This window comes from Tauraco erythrolophus, chromosome 1, assembly GCF_009769465.1.
Source record: "Tauraco erythrolophus isolate bTauEry1 chromosome 1, bTauEry1.pri, whole genome shotgun sequence".
Classification (NCBI taxonomy): Eukaryota; Metazoa; Chordata; class Aves; order Musophagiformes; family Musophagidae; genus Tauraco; species Tauraco erythrolophus.
The window spans coordinates 66,800,097-66,817,079 of record NC_141465.1 but is presented as its reverse complement, the minus strand read 5'-3'; the positions used below and the strand labels follow the sequence as shown (position 1 = coordinate 66,817,079).

The 16,983-nt window shown below is 36.6% G+C and overlaps 1 protein-coding gene across 2 annotated transcripts in view; it reads right to left on the bottom strand.

The window, feature by feature from the left end:
• Positions 1 to 1,000: 1,000 nt before the first annotated feature.
• Positions 1,001 to 16,983, bottom strand: part of GCC2 (GRIP and coiled-coil domain containing 2) — a 29,773-nt gene continuing 13,790 nt past the window's right edge. For both annotated transcript variants that reach the window (XM_086619676.1, XM_086619668.1), the window contains exons 10-23: positions 16,740 to 16,859; positions 15,176 to 15,340; positions 14,699 to 14,803; positions 13,948 to 14,110; positions 13,310 to 13,410; positions 13,101 to 13,178; positions 12,274 to 12,411; positions 10,132 to 10,253; positions 8,052 to 8,228; positions 6,364 to 6,581; positions 4,757 to 4,951; positions 3,851 to 3,990; positions 2,779 to 2,980; positions 1,001 to 1,634 (exon numbers count right to left, since the gene is read on the bottom strand). In XM_086619676.1, coding sequence (XP_086475802.1) covers positions 1,564 to 1,634; positions 2,779 to 2,980; positions 3,851 to 3,990; positions 4,757 to 4,951; positions 6,364 to 6,581; positions 8,052 to 8,228; positions 10,132 to 10,253; positions 12,274 to 12,411; positions 13,101 to 13,178; positions 13,310 to 13,410; positions 13,948 to 14,110; positions 14,699 to 14,803; positions 15,176 to 15,340; positions 16,740 to 16,859 — 1,995 coding nt within the window. In that variant the 3' untranslated portion in view covers positions 1,001 to 1,563. The remainder of the gene's footprint in view (positions 1,635 to 2,778; positions 2,981 to 3,850; positions 3,991 to 4,756; positions 4,952 to 6,363; positions 6,582 to 8,051; positions 8,229 to 10,131; positions 10,254 to 12,273; positions 12,412 to 13,100; positions 13,179 to 13,309; positions 13,411 to 13,947; positions 14,111 to 14,698; positions 14,804 to 15,175; positions 15,341 to 16,739; positions 16,860 to 16,983) is intronic.

Genomic DNA, 16,983 nt, shown 5'->3' with positions numbered 1-16,983 from the left:
TATATACAAGAAGCAAAAAATTAAACTAAAAGCACAGTTACTGAACAGTTTATTCTCATGGTGTGCTGTCTTTCTGTCGTTCTTATGTCGAGATTAATCTCAGTCTTGAATAAAGTTAATATTAAAAGAATGAGCATCATTTCTTAGAGCCTCAGTTGAGATAGATAGGAAAGAAAGAATACTATCTTGTATTGATATGCATACCAGGGAATGATTCACTGTAAAACAGCACAGGGAACATGAAAATCTAAGTGAAAAAGATGGAAAAACTCATTGGAAGGTAAGCAGAGTTTAAAAACATGTGTATGCATCTTAATAACTTAGAAATAAATTAAGATGGTGAAAGGCAGCATGGACTAGAAAGGAGAAAAAGATGACTGAAGCCAAAAAGAGGCATTGTGTTGATAACAGAAAAAGTAATTCTATGGTAGAGATGTGTTTTTCTTGGAAAAAAAACCCTCAAACATTCTGTTGAATAACCTGGAACAGAGATTATCTCATCTGTGCATAAGATTTGTGCAAATGACGTGCAAACACAGAGAAGCGAGAGAAGGATGTAACATCGTCAATCATTAGAACATTTAAAAGATGCATTTGTTGACAAAAGTTCTGTCCTTTTCTCTCTGAAGTTATTGTTAGGAGTCTGACCTACCGACTCAGATTCTTCCTTTAGTGTCTTCAATATGACCAAGTCAGTATGAGTAAGTAGTCTTTTCATCTAAGAATAGGCATCACCACAGTAATGAAACATTTCCTCCTGGTCTTTAACACAAACTTCCAACCTCAGGGTAAAGAGCCTTTTCTCCAAAAGCTTCAGCTCACTTATGACCTCTGATTCTTGGAGTACTATCCCAAGACTTTCATAGATGCCATTAATCTCTACTTCAGTACCATGCCCTAGATGTGCCAAGCATTATATTTCATATAGTTTTAGGTACCCTCTACATTTTGTGGACCGCTGCCTTCATATTTTCAATCCAGCTTTTGAAAAAAAAAAAACAACACAAAAAACCCCAAGACAAAAACTAGTCGAGTCAAAGCACAAAACGCCATTTCTGTTTCTTAGTGATCTTACAGTTTTTAAGATCAGAGATGAGATAACTCAATTTTATATTTCTTCAACGTGCAGAGAACAACACTAACCATACAGATTGGCGAGCTGACAAAAACGTGTAAAGAAACTGTAAACACTTCAAAATGCTTTAAGTCTAAAGTCTATGACTATATTAGATCAAGTTTTTTAATCAATATCAAAAGATCTGTCAGGTTTGTCAAATTCTGTCTCCAAGCAATTTGCAATTAATTTGTCACTTCTCATTATACTTCTGATAATCACCTTTAACATTTACAAGAGGAACAGTTCACTGCTGTCAGAGCATGATATAGAACAACCTTTCAGAGCTACTGAGGCATCTTTCTTAGAAGAGCCTAAAGAGCTGAGAATAACACCCAGATAAAAAACCTGTGGTGCAATGCCACACCGCCAACAGATTTTTCTTCTACATTAAGATTTCTCTTTTTGAAACTGTGGAATGTGTTTAAAGATTCAGCGTTTCCACTGTCTCATCGAAGTCCCGACCAACTGTGGAGGTACGAAGCCCACCCGGAGGGCCGTGAGTTACTCTCTTCTTCACCTGAAGGAGAAAATAAACTTCAAGTATGTTTTTCTGTGTTAAGACATTGCATCAGATGGTTAAATGACCTTGTTTCCCTCCCATCCCCCACCTCTGTCCTTTTTCAAACACTATCCTGGTAAACTTGTTGAAGAAGTAACATTCAATACTCACTCTCAGACTGTCATAGATGTGTTCATGGATTTTTATCATCAAGTCCACTTTACTTTAGGTATTTAAGGATGTTTTGAAGAAGCCATTTGTCACTTTTCTCCATAAAAATCCAGTCAGTATTTTAGAGTGCCAGAACAGTATCAAAATGCCATGGACTTAATTTACATCTCATATTTCTAAACACAAAGCCTACCATGGAATGCAGTACTTGGCCACTTCCCTTACTCGTGATTTTGTTCACAAGTTTTAAGTGCTACATATATACACGCATAGTACTTACTCTTTATATTAATTTTCAAATACAGCATAGGTCAGCTGCTAATGAAGTACAAGAAGCTACAGGTTGTTACTGAGAAGTGACGAACGATACCTCAAGAAGCGTTTTTAAGGGGATAAATGCTCAAACAGAGTATTTGTAGCAGAGCCAGAACATTATTATACAGTCAGTTCTTGGGTTAATTTCTTGCAAAGGCTTAACTCTTTCTTTCCTTCCCTACTCCCTTTATTTATTAAGCAAAAAGCATATTTTGTTGAAGAGATTTTTAAAGGTAATATATTGAAACTAACATTAGATCTGCAGTACTGCCTTGAGAGGACTACTTTAATTATCTTCACAGAACATCTGCCAAAAAAGTAATTCATTTATAGTAACTCAATTTAAGGTCACTTTGACAGAAATCTTTAATTCTACTCAAAACACGAACACATTACATTTTTACAATTTACCACTGTCTTCCTAAAATGTATATATGTTTCAGAAGAAATTATGTTTCACTTTAATTCTAGTTATATTTTGGGATATTTGTTCTGTTTGCTGAAAACTGAACAGTAACTTCCCAACAGAGCAAAATGGCTTTATCGCTAGCTTACTGGCATTATGCTGCTAAGCTTTGTTCTTCCTCAAAGGTCTACATAAAAGAAAGCCCAGAACTTCAGTTGCCTCCGTTTCCACTTTTCCTTCTTTTGCAACCATGTTTTGAACACCACCTACCTTGGGCAATTGCAACTAGCTTCCCCTTCTCTTCAGGGCTGAGCTGCAACATGGTGTCTATCACAGGGAGCAGCCTTTCTTTCTCGCTTCCTGATTTTAGAAATATGAACTGCAACAGAACATTCTTCAAGTATTCTAGATTAGCCACAGACTTTTCTCTCTCTTGATTTCTTTCCAGTCTTCTTATTTCATTCTTAAGAAGCTGCAGACGAATGAAAAAAAAACATGCAATATTGTTTGCTTCATATAATGAGCAATATAACAAAGGTCTTTTGAAAAGCTAAAAGGAAAATTAATGCGGCTTGCTTCAAAAAGAATAATGTGTACATAGCAGCATATTCTGGACAAAAATCCAGTGAAGCTTCAACACGTGATAATGTTGTCCAGAAATAACTTTTTATTGGACAAAAATAACTTTTTTGATAAAATCTATGCAGTTATCAACTATATATGGTGCTAACTATTCAATTTCAGTTATAAAGAGTTGAACAGTTAAATAACATGGATAGAAGACTTAATATCATTATTCAGTAAGAAACATTTTATAAAAGAAGTCTTAGCATGTTGAGAGAATACGTAAACTTCAAAATGTTTTCAGAAAGCTCAGGAAGGTACAATCAAACAAAACCAAACTCTAATAGTACACGTATCTCTAAACATGTATCTTCTTTTAACTTAACACAGTTAAAAGTGCTTACAGGAAGAGAAACCAGACAATGCTTCCCTTGGGATTTACTGGTTTTAGCTAAGTGAAAACAGTTAAAGGCACTTTACTAAACATTGAACTTCCAAACTCTTGAAAGGCTTTTTTTGTAGCAGCTTTTACTCCCCCTCCTGACTAGAAACTGTGAAAAAAAAAAACCCAACCAACCAACAACAAAACAAAAACCTGAAGTCAACTCTGGAAGTGCTAATTAGTCCCATGGAATAAAAGTCCTTTCAAAATTAAGTTCTGCATCACCCAATTTTTATAGACTGGGATTTTCTGAAACAGATTTGGTGTTAACATTTGGTCTAGAACACAAACCATAGAAGTTAGAGCTGTCCCCATGTTTCCTGCACATCTGCTAACCTTTATTTGTTCCATTAGGATTGCATTGGTTGCTTCCGATTCACGAAGTAGTTCATTCAAGTGATCAGCACTCTTTGCTGTTGTGTTTAGTTTCTGAATCAGTTCATCCTTGGTGAGTTCTGTTTGCCACTGAGATGGTTCTGCAATTAATTGGAAAAGTGAGAGAAGGAAAAAGCACTTCCATCTACTTCATGCTAACTTAACATTAGGACTTGATTAATGTGGTTTCTTCAAAACAAAATCCCTGCAAAGTCAGACTGCAAGATTAACAGGCATCATTGTTGCTGCTGTGTGCTTGTTTGTGATCTATTTTTGTCTATATACTAGAAGGGGATTAGCAAATCAGTTCTAAGTACATCAAGATATATGGTTTTAATTTACCCCTTGTTTCCTATCCATAGATGGAGATTTTCAAGTTTTCCACAAAGTGCTCAGTAGACTTTTAAAACATGATCAGCTGCTACCATAGATTTTTCTACGTTTTTTGGGACTCTTAGAACACTGTTCTTCATGCTGGCTTTCATTTTCCTAGAAAAAACTATGAATAAATTCCTGTTCTAATAAGCCACATTAAGACGAACAGACATTGTATTCTTTTGTTAGAGAGAGTTAAATCAACATTTAATTGTCTCTAGTAAAGACTAGTCCAGAATACAAAAAGTCCTGTTAACTATTCACTGACTTGCTCAACCAAGCTTCTTCCTTTAGAAAGTCACAAACATGAAATCTTTAAATCACTAAAACCTGTAGCAATGTTTTATTGTTAGTCTTTACTCAAGGACAAAACTCCCACAGAAATCCAGAGGAGTATATACTCAGTGGGACTTAAGGAGGCTTGTGTGTTGCACCTAAAAGCCTGAAAACTTCCGTAGGCAAGTGCTTCAAAAAGCCACATGTTCTACCTACCAAGTTTTGCTTCTGGGGAGTTTAGAAGTTGTTCCAAGGATGGTACATAGGTGCTAGCTGAAGAGACAGACTCAGTGTCCGTTGTTTCCATGCCTTCTCCCTCTTCCCTAGCTACAGCATGCACATCGAGAACAGGAAGGTCAGTGTTTCGCCGTTCTCTTAAGTTCTTCGTTGCTGGATTTGAAACAGCTGGACCTGAAAGATACTTACTGATGTTTGTCATCAGAATGAAAGTGATAGGGCTACTTCATAGGTGTGACTGTCTCAAACCAGAGAGCAGTACATAAAATAGTCTTCAAAAAGCAGAGGGGAGGAAAAGTGAAGAAAAGAAAGCAAGCCAGATACACATACAACATTTACAATAAAAAACACAGCCTTTCACCTCCAAATGACCATTCCAATCAAAGCCTGTTTCTAAATTCAAACTTGATTGGCAATTTTCATTGCCAATGACTATGAAGCCTTCATGCAACTCTCCCTGAAGACATGTTGTATCTATGACAAGAGTGTCAAATGTTTTCGATGCAAAACAGAATTAGCTTTTCTTTCAATGAGTCCTGTGGGAGGTGTAAATTACTCTGTTTTAATACTGTGAGCAGTCCTGTTGCTTCAGTAACACATGGAAAGAGTAACTTCTTAAACCATTACTGCTGCTTGGCGAATGTACAGCTACATCCTAATTAGTAACTTTACAGATATAAAAATAGCACTTGAGCTTGAACACAGTGAAATCTTCAATTAGAAGAGGGATCGAATAGCAAGTATACCAATAAAAAACATTGTTAAAACAGCTTTCAGGACACTTTTCTTTAGCCTTCCTCCTCATACTGGAGGCAGAGGTTCAGTATGCTCCAAAACCTGAGACAAACTGATAGGAAGAGCATCAAATATTTACAAAGTAATCTCCCTCCATCTGTCTGACAATGCAGGTACTGCAGAAGAGAACACTGATACAGATGCTAGAACAGAACAGTTGCAGTTCGAAGAGACCTACAACGATCACCTTATCAGTCCAACCGCCTGACCACTGCAGGGCTGACCAAAAGGTTAAAGCATATTGTTAAGGGCATTGTCCAAATGCTACTGAAAACTAACAGGCTTGGGCCATCAACCACCTCTCTAGGAAACCTCTTCCAGTGTTTGACCAGCCTCTCAGTAAAGAAATGCTTCCTCATGTCCAGTCTAAATCTCCCCTGAGGCAGCTTTGAACCATTCCCAGGGAGAAGAGGTCAGCATCTCCCTCTCCACTTCCTCTTCTCAGGAAGCTGTAGAAAGCAATGAGGTCACCCCTCAGCCTCCTTCTCTCCTAACTAGACAAACCCAAAGTCCTTAGCTGCTCCTCATAGCACATGCTTTCCAGCCCTTTCACCGGCTTTCTTGCCCTCCTCTGGATGCATTTAAGTACCTTAAGATTCTGAAGGGACAGTAATAAAAAAGAAATGTTCCTTCCTTGGTATCAGTGGATTGATATGGCATGCTGAAGATTATCCAGAAAAAGCTTCTGGTGTATTACAGAACCACACACTATAAGGATGTTTTAGATTCAGACTCAGGTACATAAATTTGTATCTAATCCAAGAAAAACTGGTATTATGACTGAAAGTTACCTCTAGTGCTTGGTTCACTCTTCAGTTGGAAGAGTTGAGCTTCTACTCGAGACAGTTGCTGCTGAAGTGTCTCTACTGTCTTCCTGTGCTCTTCCTGCAGGTTCCTGACTTGATCTCTGAAACTGTTACGGAGAGCTTCGTTCTGGGCTGTCAGCTGACTCAAAGTCTGGGCATGCTCTGTTTTCATGACCATGTTCTCAGATTGTATTGTGCAGAGCCTGAAAACAGTGTACATAGACTCAAACCGTAAGAAACAAACAGCAAAACACTGTCATTTTTACATTTCAAAATTTTTAGTTTACAGTAGTTTTCAGTTTTCATGGGTATGACTATCTTAGAATGACTTTGCAACTTTTAAATTTCTCTTTTGACAGGGAAAATCTAAGACTGAGAAAGTTACACTTATTATCTATCATACGAATGCACTGTGCTATATAAACACTTCATTCCTATTTCAGAACACAAAATTCAGACATCTTTGGGGAAAAAACGAAAGTATAAGAGACACTGTGGTCTTATACATTCTTAAATTCTAAAACTGCAGCATGATTGTTTATAGGGTCATATAGTGCATGTCACTTACCTTATGCTCCACTTCCTTTAATGTTTATTTACCAAACACTTATGCAGGACTTCTGAAAACCTAAGTTTCTAAGAATGTAAGTTTAATTTTTTTTTTAAGCTTCAACTTTCAGTTCAAAAGAGGGTAGAAGAGTGTAGCTGTTAGCAAGAAAAATGTCAGTTACACACCAATTGTACTTGGTTTGGAGGTACTCCAGAAGCAAGACAAAACTGTCACAAGCAATTAAACAAGTGCATGTTTGGAAAGACTAAGCTTAAGACTTGCCCTTATAAGCATACGAACTTAAATACAGCCAGAGCAGCAAAGAGCTAGTCTCTGTGGGTACAAAGGGAACCTACTGTGATATGGGTTGTTTCCAGAAACAGGATATAATTTAGTTTATTACAATGAATCATCATGTAGCTATCAGGAACAGATAAACCAGTACAAAGATGGAGCCAAGAAGTCAACAGTTCCTAATACTAAGCTGTAATTTCTAATGAATATTTCATGTAGACTTCTTGGTACCCTAAATAGAAATTAAAAGACAAGGAAAGACTCTTTTTGAAGAGCTCAAGTATTAGATACTCATGTGATTTTTCAAGAAGTGATACAGATTAAATGGATTCCTTTCATTTTGAAAGAAATAGCAGATTAAGACTTTGGCAAGCATAGACTTAAAAAACAGTACTCTCTGTAAGAAAAGCAGTGGAGAGAGGACTGCATATTTTGTCAGTGAAATTGTTTGCTCTGCATTTAACTATCTTATTTTTCTATATAGGAAACATTTATAAAATTTAGTTGAGCAGCCCAACACAAACGTAATGCTCAGCATTGCACTTGAAAATAGTTAATGTGCTGAAAAAATGTTACTTTTTGAATCTGAGAGTTAACAAGTAGAAAGCTTGCAGAAATCTCAAATTCCCTGATCAGCTACTACTTCATTTTCATTGCTGAAACTTCTGAACACTTACGAAAAATAGCAAACAATTCTTCTGAAAATCCTTTTAACTTTCTCAACAGTTATGCCCTTTCTTTGGAAAGTACTGTTATAGGCCAATACACGCCCAGCCCTTCGAGTTCACACAAAATAAAATATCTGTATCTATTCATCAGCAGAACATACTTTTCACGGAGTTCTGCCTCTTTTGCAACAGTCTCTTGCAGCATCTTATTGTGTCTTTCCAGCAGGGTGTCGTGTTCAGACTGCAATGCCTGGAGTTCAGATGCATTTGTCTGTGAATTATGCTGAGCATCTTGCAGCTTAACTTTAAGTTGATCTATCACCATTTCCAACTGCTCTCTACAAGGGGCAAAAAAGAAATAAACAAGATGCATTTAAAAATAATTCTATTATTTCAGAACCTATATTATATCCACAACATTTTGGACAGCTGATCCAAATTCTTATTTACTAAAAATAGTCTTAGAATGTGACTGTGGCAGAAACAATTAGGAAAGTACTGATCATATTTCAATACAGGTACAAATAAGTTTATCACATCCCATCTGAACTGCTGGAAATTTAACTATTGGGGTAGAAAGTGCGATTGCTACCACATTCTACTTCAAGTTGGTTTGGAGGAACAAGACAGAAGGACAAAAAGTATGTGGGATGCAAATAGGAAAAAAAATTTCTTCTTAAAAAAGTAGTGGAGGTTTTTTTGTTTGTTCAGGAAACGCACATGAGTTCAATGAGACTAAGTACAGGAGACAAATGGCTTGAGCAGATTTTGAGCAAAGAACCAGAAAGCAGCATCAATCCGTAAAACCAGATAAACTTTGTTGGTCAGAAATAAATCAAAATCAGATACATCAGGAGGAAAAACTCTTAAGTCACACACATTATCTTTTTATGCTTTCTGTATCTATATATGCAGACATTTCTAGTATCTCATGAGTTGTGTATCTCATGAACCCTTAGAGCTGACATTCGTAAATAATTCCTTTGAAAACTATTTGTAATCTGTTTATTGCTTGATTACTTGTCCACTTTGTTTCCCCCTCTTTCACAAAACCCTAAAAATACCACAAAACCTGCAAAAAGGAGAGAAAGAAATGCAGTTCACTTGCTTCAAAGAAAAGAAGGGGTAGATATATTTAAAAACCCCAAACCAACCATAAACCCAAAGTCCTCTAACACAGCACAAGTCTCCCTCTGGTGGATTCTCAGCAGCAATTGCAGGTATTGTTTCAAGATCTATGTCAGAAATTACTTTTGACATCTGACACATAAATGCACAGTCTGTCATCAAAGACAGCTATCACTAACTTATAAAAGTAACTTACAGAAACTGATCGGCTTTTGCAGTGGGTTCAGACACTTTCTGAACCAAACCTGAGTTTACCTGGCTTACGACTACGATTGAACAATTTTCAGGGAACTTTTGGCAGCGTAACTCTCCCCGGTCCCCCAAGTGTTTCTAAGGTTGCCCAGAGAAGTTGTGGATGCCCCATCCCCAGAAGTGTTCAACAAGGCCAGAATGGATAAAGCTTAGAGCAACCTGATCTAGTGGAAGGTGTCCCTGCCCATGGCAGGGTGGCTGGAACTAGATGATCTTTAAGGTCTCTCCCAACTCAAACCATTCTGTGATTCCTTAAGTATTTCATAAATTTGCTGAACTGATGCCTGAGATTGCAGCCAGAGCTTTACTTACACTAAACCGTTCCTTCCTGAAAAAGTTCAAAGTGAGCTCAGCTGAACAGTACCAAATTGCTCTTCCCTTCTTCATTGGAAACAGCGTTTTGCTGCAATGGTTTGTGTCAGAGAAAGTGACATGTCAAGTCTACACAGAAGATGCTGGCTAATTTCTGCTCTTGAGAATCTTCCTAACACCTTACCTCTCCCTCTGACCGTAACAACAGGTAATCTACACAAAAATAAATGCTAAAAAAAAAAAAAGAAACCAAGGAATTAGAAGCTAACATAGTATCATCATGGTACAAATTGATGATCTGTTCAGATAGGCAGAGCCACAGTTAGATTATTTCTAAGACTTTGTGAAGTAGTTTGTTTGGTTTTCATTTTTTGATTTTTTTACAAACCAAAGTAACCAGGGAACAAATTGCCTCCCTTCTGGTATTTTCCTTATTCAAATAAAGACTTAAAGAGTGGAACTCACTTATTGGTCAGAAATTCACAAAGGCAAGCACAGTAACTCGAATATCAGTGTTTTTCTGTATGCATATAAAAATTTTAGTTTTACCTTTCTTGTTTGGCTCCTTCAGATTCTGTCTGAGAAGCAGATTTATTCTTCTGCTGTTTTAGAACATTATGAACACGGACTTTGTAGCTCTCGAATTCAGATGTAACAGATGCTTGTTCAGCCTATCACATAGAAAACAAACTCTTAATAAGTTATGCTACTGACCATTGCTCCCTTATTTCTCTGAAGAGAAATGCATCATACGTTTACAAAAAAAAAAATTTAGGAACCATCTGTTGCATTTTCTTCTTTTAAGTGGATAATTAAAATTGTGACTATCATGACAGATCATGTTTCTTTAGAATTTAACTGAATATCTTAAAGTGTGAAGCTTAAAAAATAGAGATACTGATTTTCAACATTCAAGTATTAAAGAAAAGAAAGAATACTTACAAATTCAAAAACTGCATTCAACAGAAATTCACAAGCAAGGGATTCTATCAAACAGCTTTAAATCAAGGCAAAAGTGAAGGAAAAAAAAGGGAAATTTTGTTTTCCTTTTATACTACCCTGGTGACAAAAATCTAATATGCCTTAAAGTTATGCATAATTTTGAGGAGTTAAGCCAGTCTTGCAATAGTATCACACAGCATAAGATATAATATTCTAGTTGATTGTAAGGGTGTTTGATCTGTCTTGTCTTCTAAATTCAGCTGATACATGAGCTTCTCTTGACATAGAAAATTATCCAACAACATAGCTCCATCCTTGACTGTACACTATATAGCAGGAATTGTTCCCATTCTTCAAGTACTCATGCTTTCCTAAGAAAACTCAGATGCAGGTTTTCATTCTTGGATCTCAGGAGAAGCTCATGGATTCATTAGTCATCCTTGAGATGACTCAGATGCTCTCATCTCCAAGAGGAAGATTTTTGAAAGTTTTTCTTCAGCTGAACTGGTGACTGAAAATCCACAGTGCTGCCCTGTAAGATTTGTGGGCATTTCCTTAAATTAATCCTTCTCTTTTCAAAGGAAGGATTGTCTCTTGTCAAATTATGTGAGCTATCCTTTTCTTCCAGTCAAATTATGTGAGCTAGAATATTCCTAAGTCCTCAGGTGTAAGGCTTTAAATGTCAGCATGACTTTTGTCTTCTAACCTACTATCTGCTTTAGTGTCCACCTTTCCCTTGGGCAGAATTTTCCTTTATTAATAACCTTGTAATAATATCTAGTTTCTAGATGTGGCGCACCTAAAGAGGAAGGCTGATCTTCCAACAGCTTCAAGCCATACCATCGTGGAAGATCTACACTCTGCTTGGTTTCACAACGTCAAGGAGCAAGCCACCACAGACAGGTGCCATAAGCCTCCAGTTAAAAAGAATGCGTTTATAAAACCAGCACAACTCAGGCAAGCCTCCTATAGCAGCAACCATAAAGTTTGTCTCTTTCTTTTCACCTTTTTAAAAGGCAGAAGTGTGTTTGAGAGGCTGTGTTCAACTGCCACTTATCTGCAGGATGCAAACCTATCATACAAAAGGGGCTACAGTGTGGTGCAGTAATCTCCACAAAGATAGTTTGAACACAACAGTCCTACTATGTTCTGGATCTGTCTGTCTCCAATGCAAACACTAAATCCCAGGAACATCTAACACAGTGTCATATAGACAAAACCTGAGAAATGATGAACACCTCAGCAATAGTGTCAGTTTCACATATAGTTCAGCTACTAATTAGGAAGCTGTTCATGTAGAAGCATATTAAAAGGTGCTTGCAAATATATTTTTCACAGGCTTTTTTTTTTTTAAAAGTGGTATCTGTGTTAACTGTTTTTATATGGAGCAAATTACATTTCTTTTCTGTTTGTTCTTCCCTCCTTTTCTTTAAAGACTTCTCTTTTTCCCCCTCAGTGTATACTTGCCCATCATCCTAAATGAACTCCTCACTAATATCAGAAAGTTTTCCTTACTGGAAATGTAAGAGTGCAATCCAGATGTTCCACCAGAAGTGATGCATGACAACCAGGACAGAGTCTGGCTTGTCCTCTATACCACTCAAATACATGAAGCACTGGGATAATTCCCAATTCCCGAGATACAAAAAGATAAGAGTGAAAGATCCACAAAACGTTTTTAGAGACGCAGACAGAGTGCAGCAAATCTCCCTTCTGAAGTCTCTAACATTACATCTTCCACTAGAGTACCTGGGCTGCTCTGCATTCCTCTTGCAATGTTGCAATTTTTTGCTGGTAAGCACTCAACGTACGCTGGTGTTGCTCTGAAGAAGTTCGCAGGTGTTCCTGAGCTTTATGCTTTTCTGATGTTAGCACAGCCACTTGAATCTGAAAAAGTCAGTTGAAAACTTCACTATGACAACATTTTTTCTTCCCTCTCCAAGGAGATGTGTTACAGAGCACATACAATGTTACTGTAGTAATTCCTGCACAGAACTGGTGAATATAAAATTAAAATCAAATAAAAATAGAATAAAAATAGACATGGGTTACAACGTACTGAATTAAAAAAAATACGTTTTTAAAGAGAGATTTGAAGAGAAAATTACTGTGGTGAGGTGTCAGCATTTAAGAAAGCCAACTCCTCTCCCTTTCCTTCCCTGCTACCTTTCATTACATTCAATTCCTATTCAGTCCAACCAACAGAATTTATACAGATGGACAACACTTGAGATTTCTGATGATGATGTTGCATTCTTTTGTTTTTAAACTGAGCAACTTCTTTTTTTGGAGAAATTATTCTAAAACAAGTCCCAGTTACAAGCTTCAAGCTACATTGTCCTCTCTTTTTGTGGAATGGGAAAGAGGAGCAAAAAAGAGTAAAGCTGTTTAAACATCATCACAAGGGAAACGTTTGGGGAAAGCAGCAGACAAAACTCAAGAAAAAGAACATGTACCCAAGTAATAAAAATAACACCTTTTAATTTTTCAGCCTATACTCTATCTGCTCAGTGCAAATCATAGCCTTATTACTTAAATAAGAAATCTTATACTAACAAAGAAGTGAATTTTCTTGCCTTATAGGCTTCCACTTGTTGTTGACTGGCTTCCAGTTCCCCCTTTAATGATGCCTGCAACATTAGGAGATCATTTTCCTGCATGAGAAAATTATCTGGTTATTAAAGAACCCCAAACCTCAGTAACTTAAGAGTTCAGCTATCAGCTGATCTGCTTTTTAAAAGTCAGGTTAAAAATGGAATATACAGTCATTGACACCTGGACTTACAGCTTGTTTTGAATCAGCCAGTTCTTTTTTGGTTTTCACCAGGAGTTGTTTTATCTTGGCATTTCTTTCCTCATCCTGTTGCATAGTTGACTGAAGTGACTCTAATGCAGAAAATAGAAGTTATATGCAAAGGAAACTTCCCCTCCTATATTTTCTTAAAAGTATTGGAAAATACTTAAGCAAATTCTGACAGACTTCTTAAGAGCTGCAAACAAGTAGCTTATAATAAGTTTACTATCTGATTTCCAAGTATCACAAAGATCTTCTAATAAATGAAATTGTTTTAAGACTCACAGTTAAAGATAAGAAGAAATTAAATTTTTAACCACATGCTAACTAATAAAGTTTTACGTGTGGTATGTCAGCATGAAAAACCCTGTCAGTTGCTGACTTTCAGAACTTACGTTTAACCTAATCAGGTAAGAAACACATTTTATCAGGCAGGTAATTTGACTTATTTGCTGAATACAAGATCAAGGGAGTAAAATCTCCTTTATGGAAGAGTAATTTTGATTACACAACTGTTTAGTATTCCCTGCAAACCTTACTCTCACTCGTTGACTTGAGTTGTTAGTGAATTCTATTTTTTACCATTACTAGCTATACATAGAGACTCTTGCTGTTTATAGTTTACTCACTTATTTCTTCTTGTAGGGTCTCTTGCTTCTGTTTCTGAATCCCTGTCTCTTGCTCAAGATCTTCTATTCTGCTGTCTTTATCAGTAATCTTCTGATTAAGTTCTTTTACTAGCCTCTCATAATCAGCTATTTCCATATCCATCAGTGTACTCTTCTGAGCATCCTGCAAGTTACACACAATGAAGTTACAGCTTACAATCTACCTTGGCTGCTAATATTTATTTTTTTTTTAATCAAATTAAAAAACTATATTACCCATGTAACAAAAACTTTATAACTAGCCATACCCACAAGCAACATCCATTCATCAGGCTTCCATATCCTCAGTGAATAATCTGTTTCCAAATTGAAACCAGAAGCTTTGAAAGACTGGTTTGATAGTTTTAACAGTTTTACCAGTAGGTATTTTGCAGATATCAGTTTCTATCATCTTCAGTCCTTACAACAAGGGCAGCTTCTGAACAGCACACCATACAAGTACTCCAGACATCTGAATTCTATTCCTGTTTCTACTCATGACAGGTCACATAACCCAAGCTCAAACAAACAATTTTTTAAAAAAAAAAACAAATGCAAAAGTACACATCAGCTCTCCAAACACAAAACCAGGGCTAAAACCACTTGCGTTTCCCCTTTTACAAGTCTTGGGCTTTAAAATCCTCGAAACTGAAAGGAGATATTCAACATAGCAAGATGGGCCAAAATAAATCTTTGCTAGTCCATTAAGCACTAACATGAACAGCAACTCTACCTTTCTGGCCAGCTCTAGTTCTTGCATCGTTTTCTGCAGATGTTTCTTTTCCTTCTGAAGTTGCACCTGAAGCTCCTCCATTTCTCTGAGAGCACCACTATGTTCCTGAAATTTAAATACTTCTCAATTATGCAGCCCAATTTCAAAATCGATGTCAGCATCTGTTTACACTTACACACACACACTTGAGTTGTACAAACATAGGATTTTTTTTTTTTTTTAATGTTAGGAAGTCACTGGGAACCAAAGAAAAACCCAGAAGATTATGAAGTGTTTTCACATTCTATAACAATCCCCAATCTATGCTGACAGTCTTGCAAAGTTCTTTCAATGAACAGACCAAGCCCTCTGAGTCAAGTAACAAGAAGAGAAAGCATGGAACTTGTTCTATAAAAACAAACTTGACAAAGGTCTAATAGAAGTCACATCCAGTGAAAGTAATGCTTCAGCCCATTCACTATCTCTACAGAGTATTACCTTTGTTTTCTGTTCTTTTAGAAGCTTTTCAGCTTCTAGTTCTTTGTCAGCCTTTGCCTTGGCTTTTTGTATCTCCAGTATCTGAGCTTCCAGCAGCCTAGTATTACACTGTAGTGTTTCAACACGAGCCAGGAGGTCTTCATTAGCAGAGTGCAACTGATCATGCTGAAACAATCACAGTGGAAAGACAAAGACGTAAACTGAATTCGCATGCAACTTTGACAGATGAGATACTGTTTATACTTAAAAAACAAACACCGATTTCTATCCAGCTCCCTTACAAACAGTACTCCTACAGATGAGTCTTGACCATCTTAATTGTTTAAAACTAGATTAAGAAATAGACCAAATTAAAGTCACTAGCACAATTTGATTATTTTGTCCAGAGTTCATTTGCCTGGCTTTCTGTAAGATGGCTAGAACTACAAGAAACCTGAAAAAAAAATTCTGCAAGAATCACCTTCCTCTCACAATAATACATGACATTCAGGTACTTAGTGCCCCACTTCAAATACAGCTGCTGTATTTATAAAAAAATGATCATACTATTAATTCCCAGAAAAGATTTAACTGCAGCACCACCAAGCCTTCAGTAAGACTCATATGAGTACACAGTAAGAACTCCTCCTCTATCAGGGCTATTTTTACAATGATTTTAACAGATTTAATTTTGACATCTATGTCTTATCTCGGTCTGTATTATGCAGATTAAAAATGAAGTACAAGTGAAAGTAGTTGTCAATTACCTAAACAGTGGTTTTATTTACAAAATACTTCATAAAAAAACTTGAAGAATTCAATGTTTGCATAGCCAGCAGAATATATGCTACTATTTGTCATTTCTTCCTACGTTATTCACTGCTAAACTTCTGTTTATAAGGAAATGGTGGCCTAGGTGGATCCTCAGTTTAATTATGTGCGGGGCCTGGGAGTTTAAATCCCAAACCCATTGCAGTTGCTTTGCAAAAATGTGTCTTACAGCTGCTTAATTACCATCTTACACTCTTCTGAATGTCACTATAGTATTCTACATTTCATTCTAGAGTCTCATCTTTGCGAAAGATGCAAAAAACCATAATTGATTTAGTATGTTTAAATACTCTGTTGATTAAATAACAAAACCACATTTTGTCTAAGAAACAGAAGAAAAAAATATGTAATAGTTAAAGGTTACTGTACTTCATGTGAAGTGTAGGTGTGGAATCAGAGAAACAGTGCAAGTTTGATACTTTGGTTTTTGTATCTGACACACACAGCAGAGCTGTACATCCAAATCAAGCCAGAGGTGATCATCTGCTCTCTTCTGTGAGTTGGCCTGGGATAAATTAAATCCTCTCTATCAAAAAAGCCAGACATTCTAGATATATTTACCTTTGTCACAGGCCAGAGAAGACATAAGATGTTGGAAAGAAAACCACCACCGCAAACCTGAATTTCAAGTCACTATCCAAAATGCACTTAAAGAAACCCTATATAGTAACAATCTCAAATAAAACTTACATTCGATAGGTAAAATATTTTTTACTGTCATCATCAAAAGATTAGACACACATACAGAACTGACCTGCTGTGATGACACCTGTAGCTGCCTTATGAGGTCATCTATCTGACGTTCAAGATTATTTGCTCTCCCTTTTTCAGAATCCAGCTCTTCTCCTTGTTTATCGTATTCCATCAAAAGATTCTTAACACATACAAACACAAACTCATCATTTTTTACAATATACATTACATAAGCACATTCTATACTTCAGACACTTACTTAGCTTCCTAATATTTCAGCCTATGAGTTGTCTCACTGCGACGTC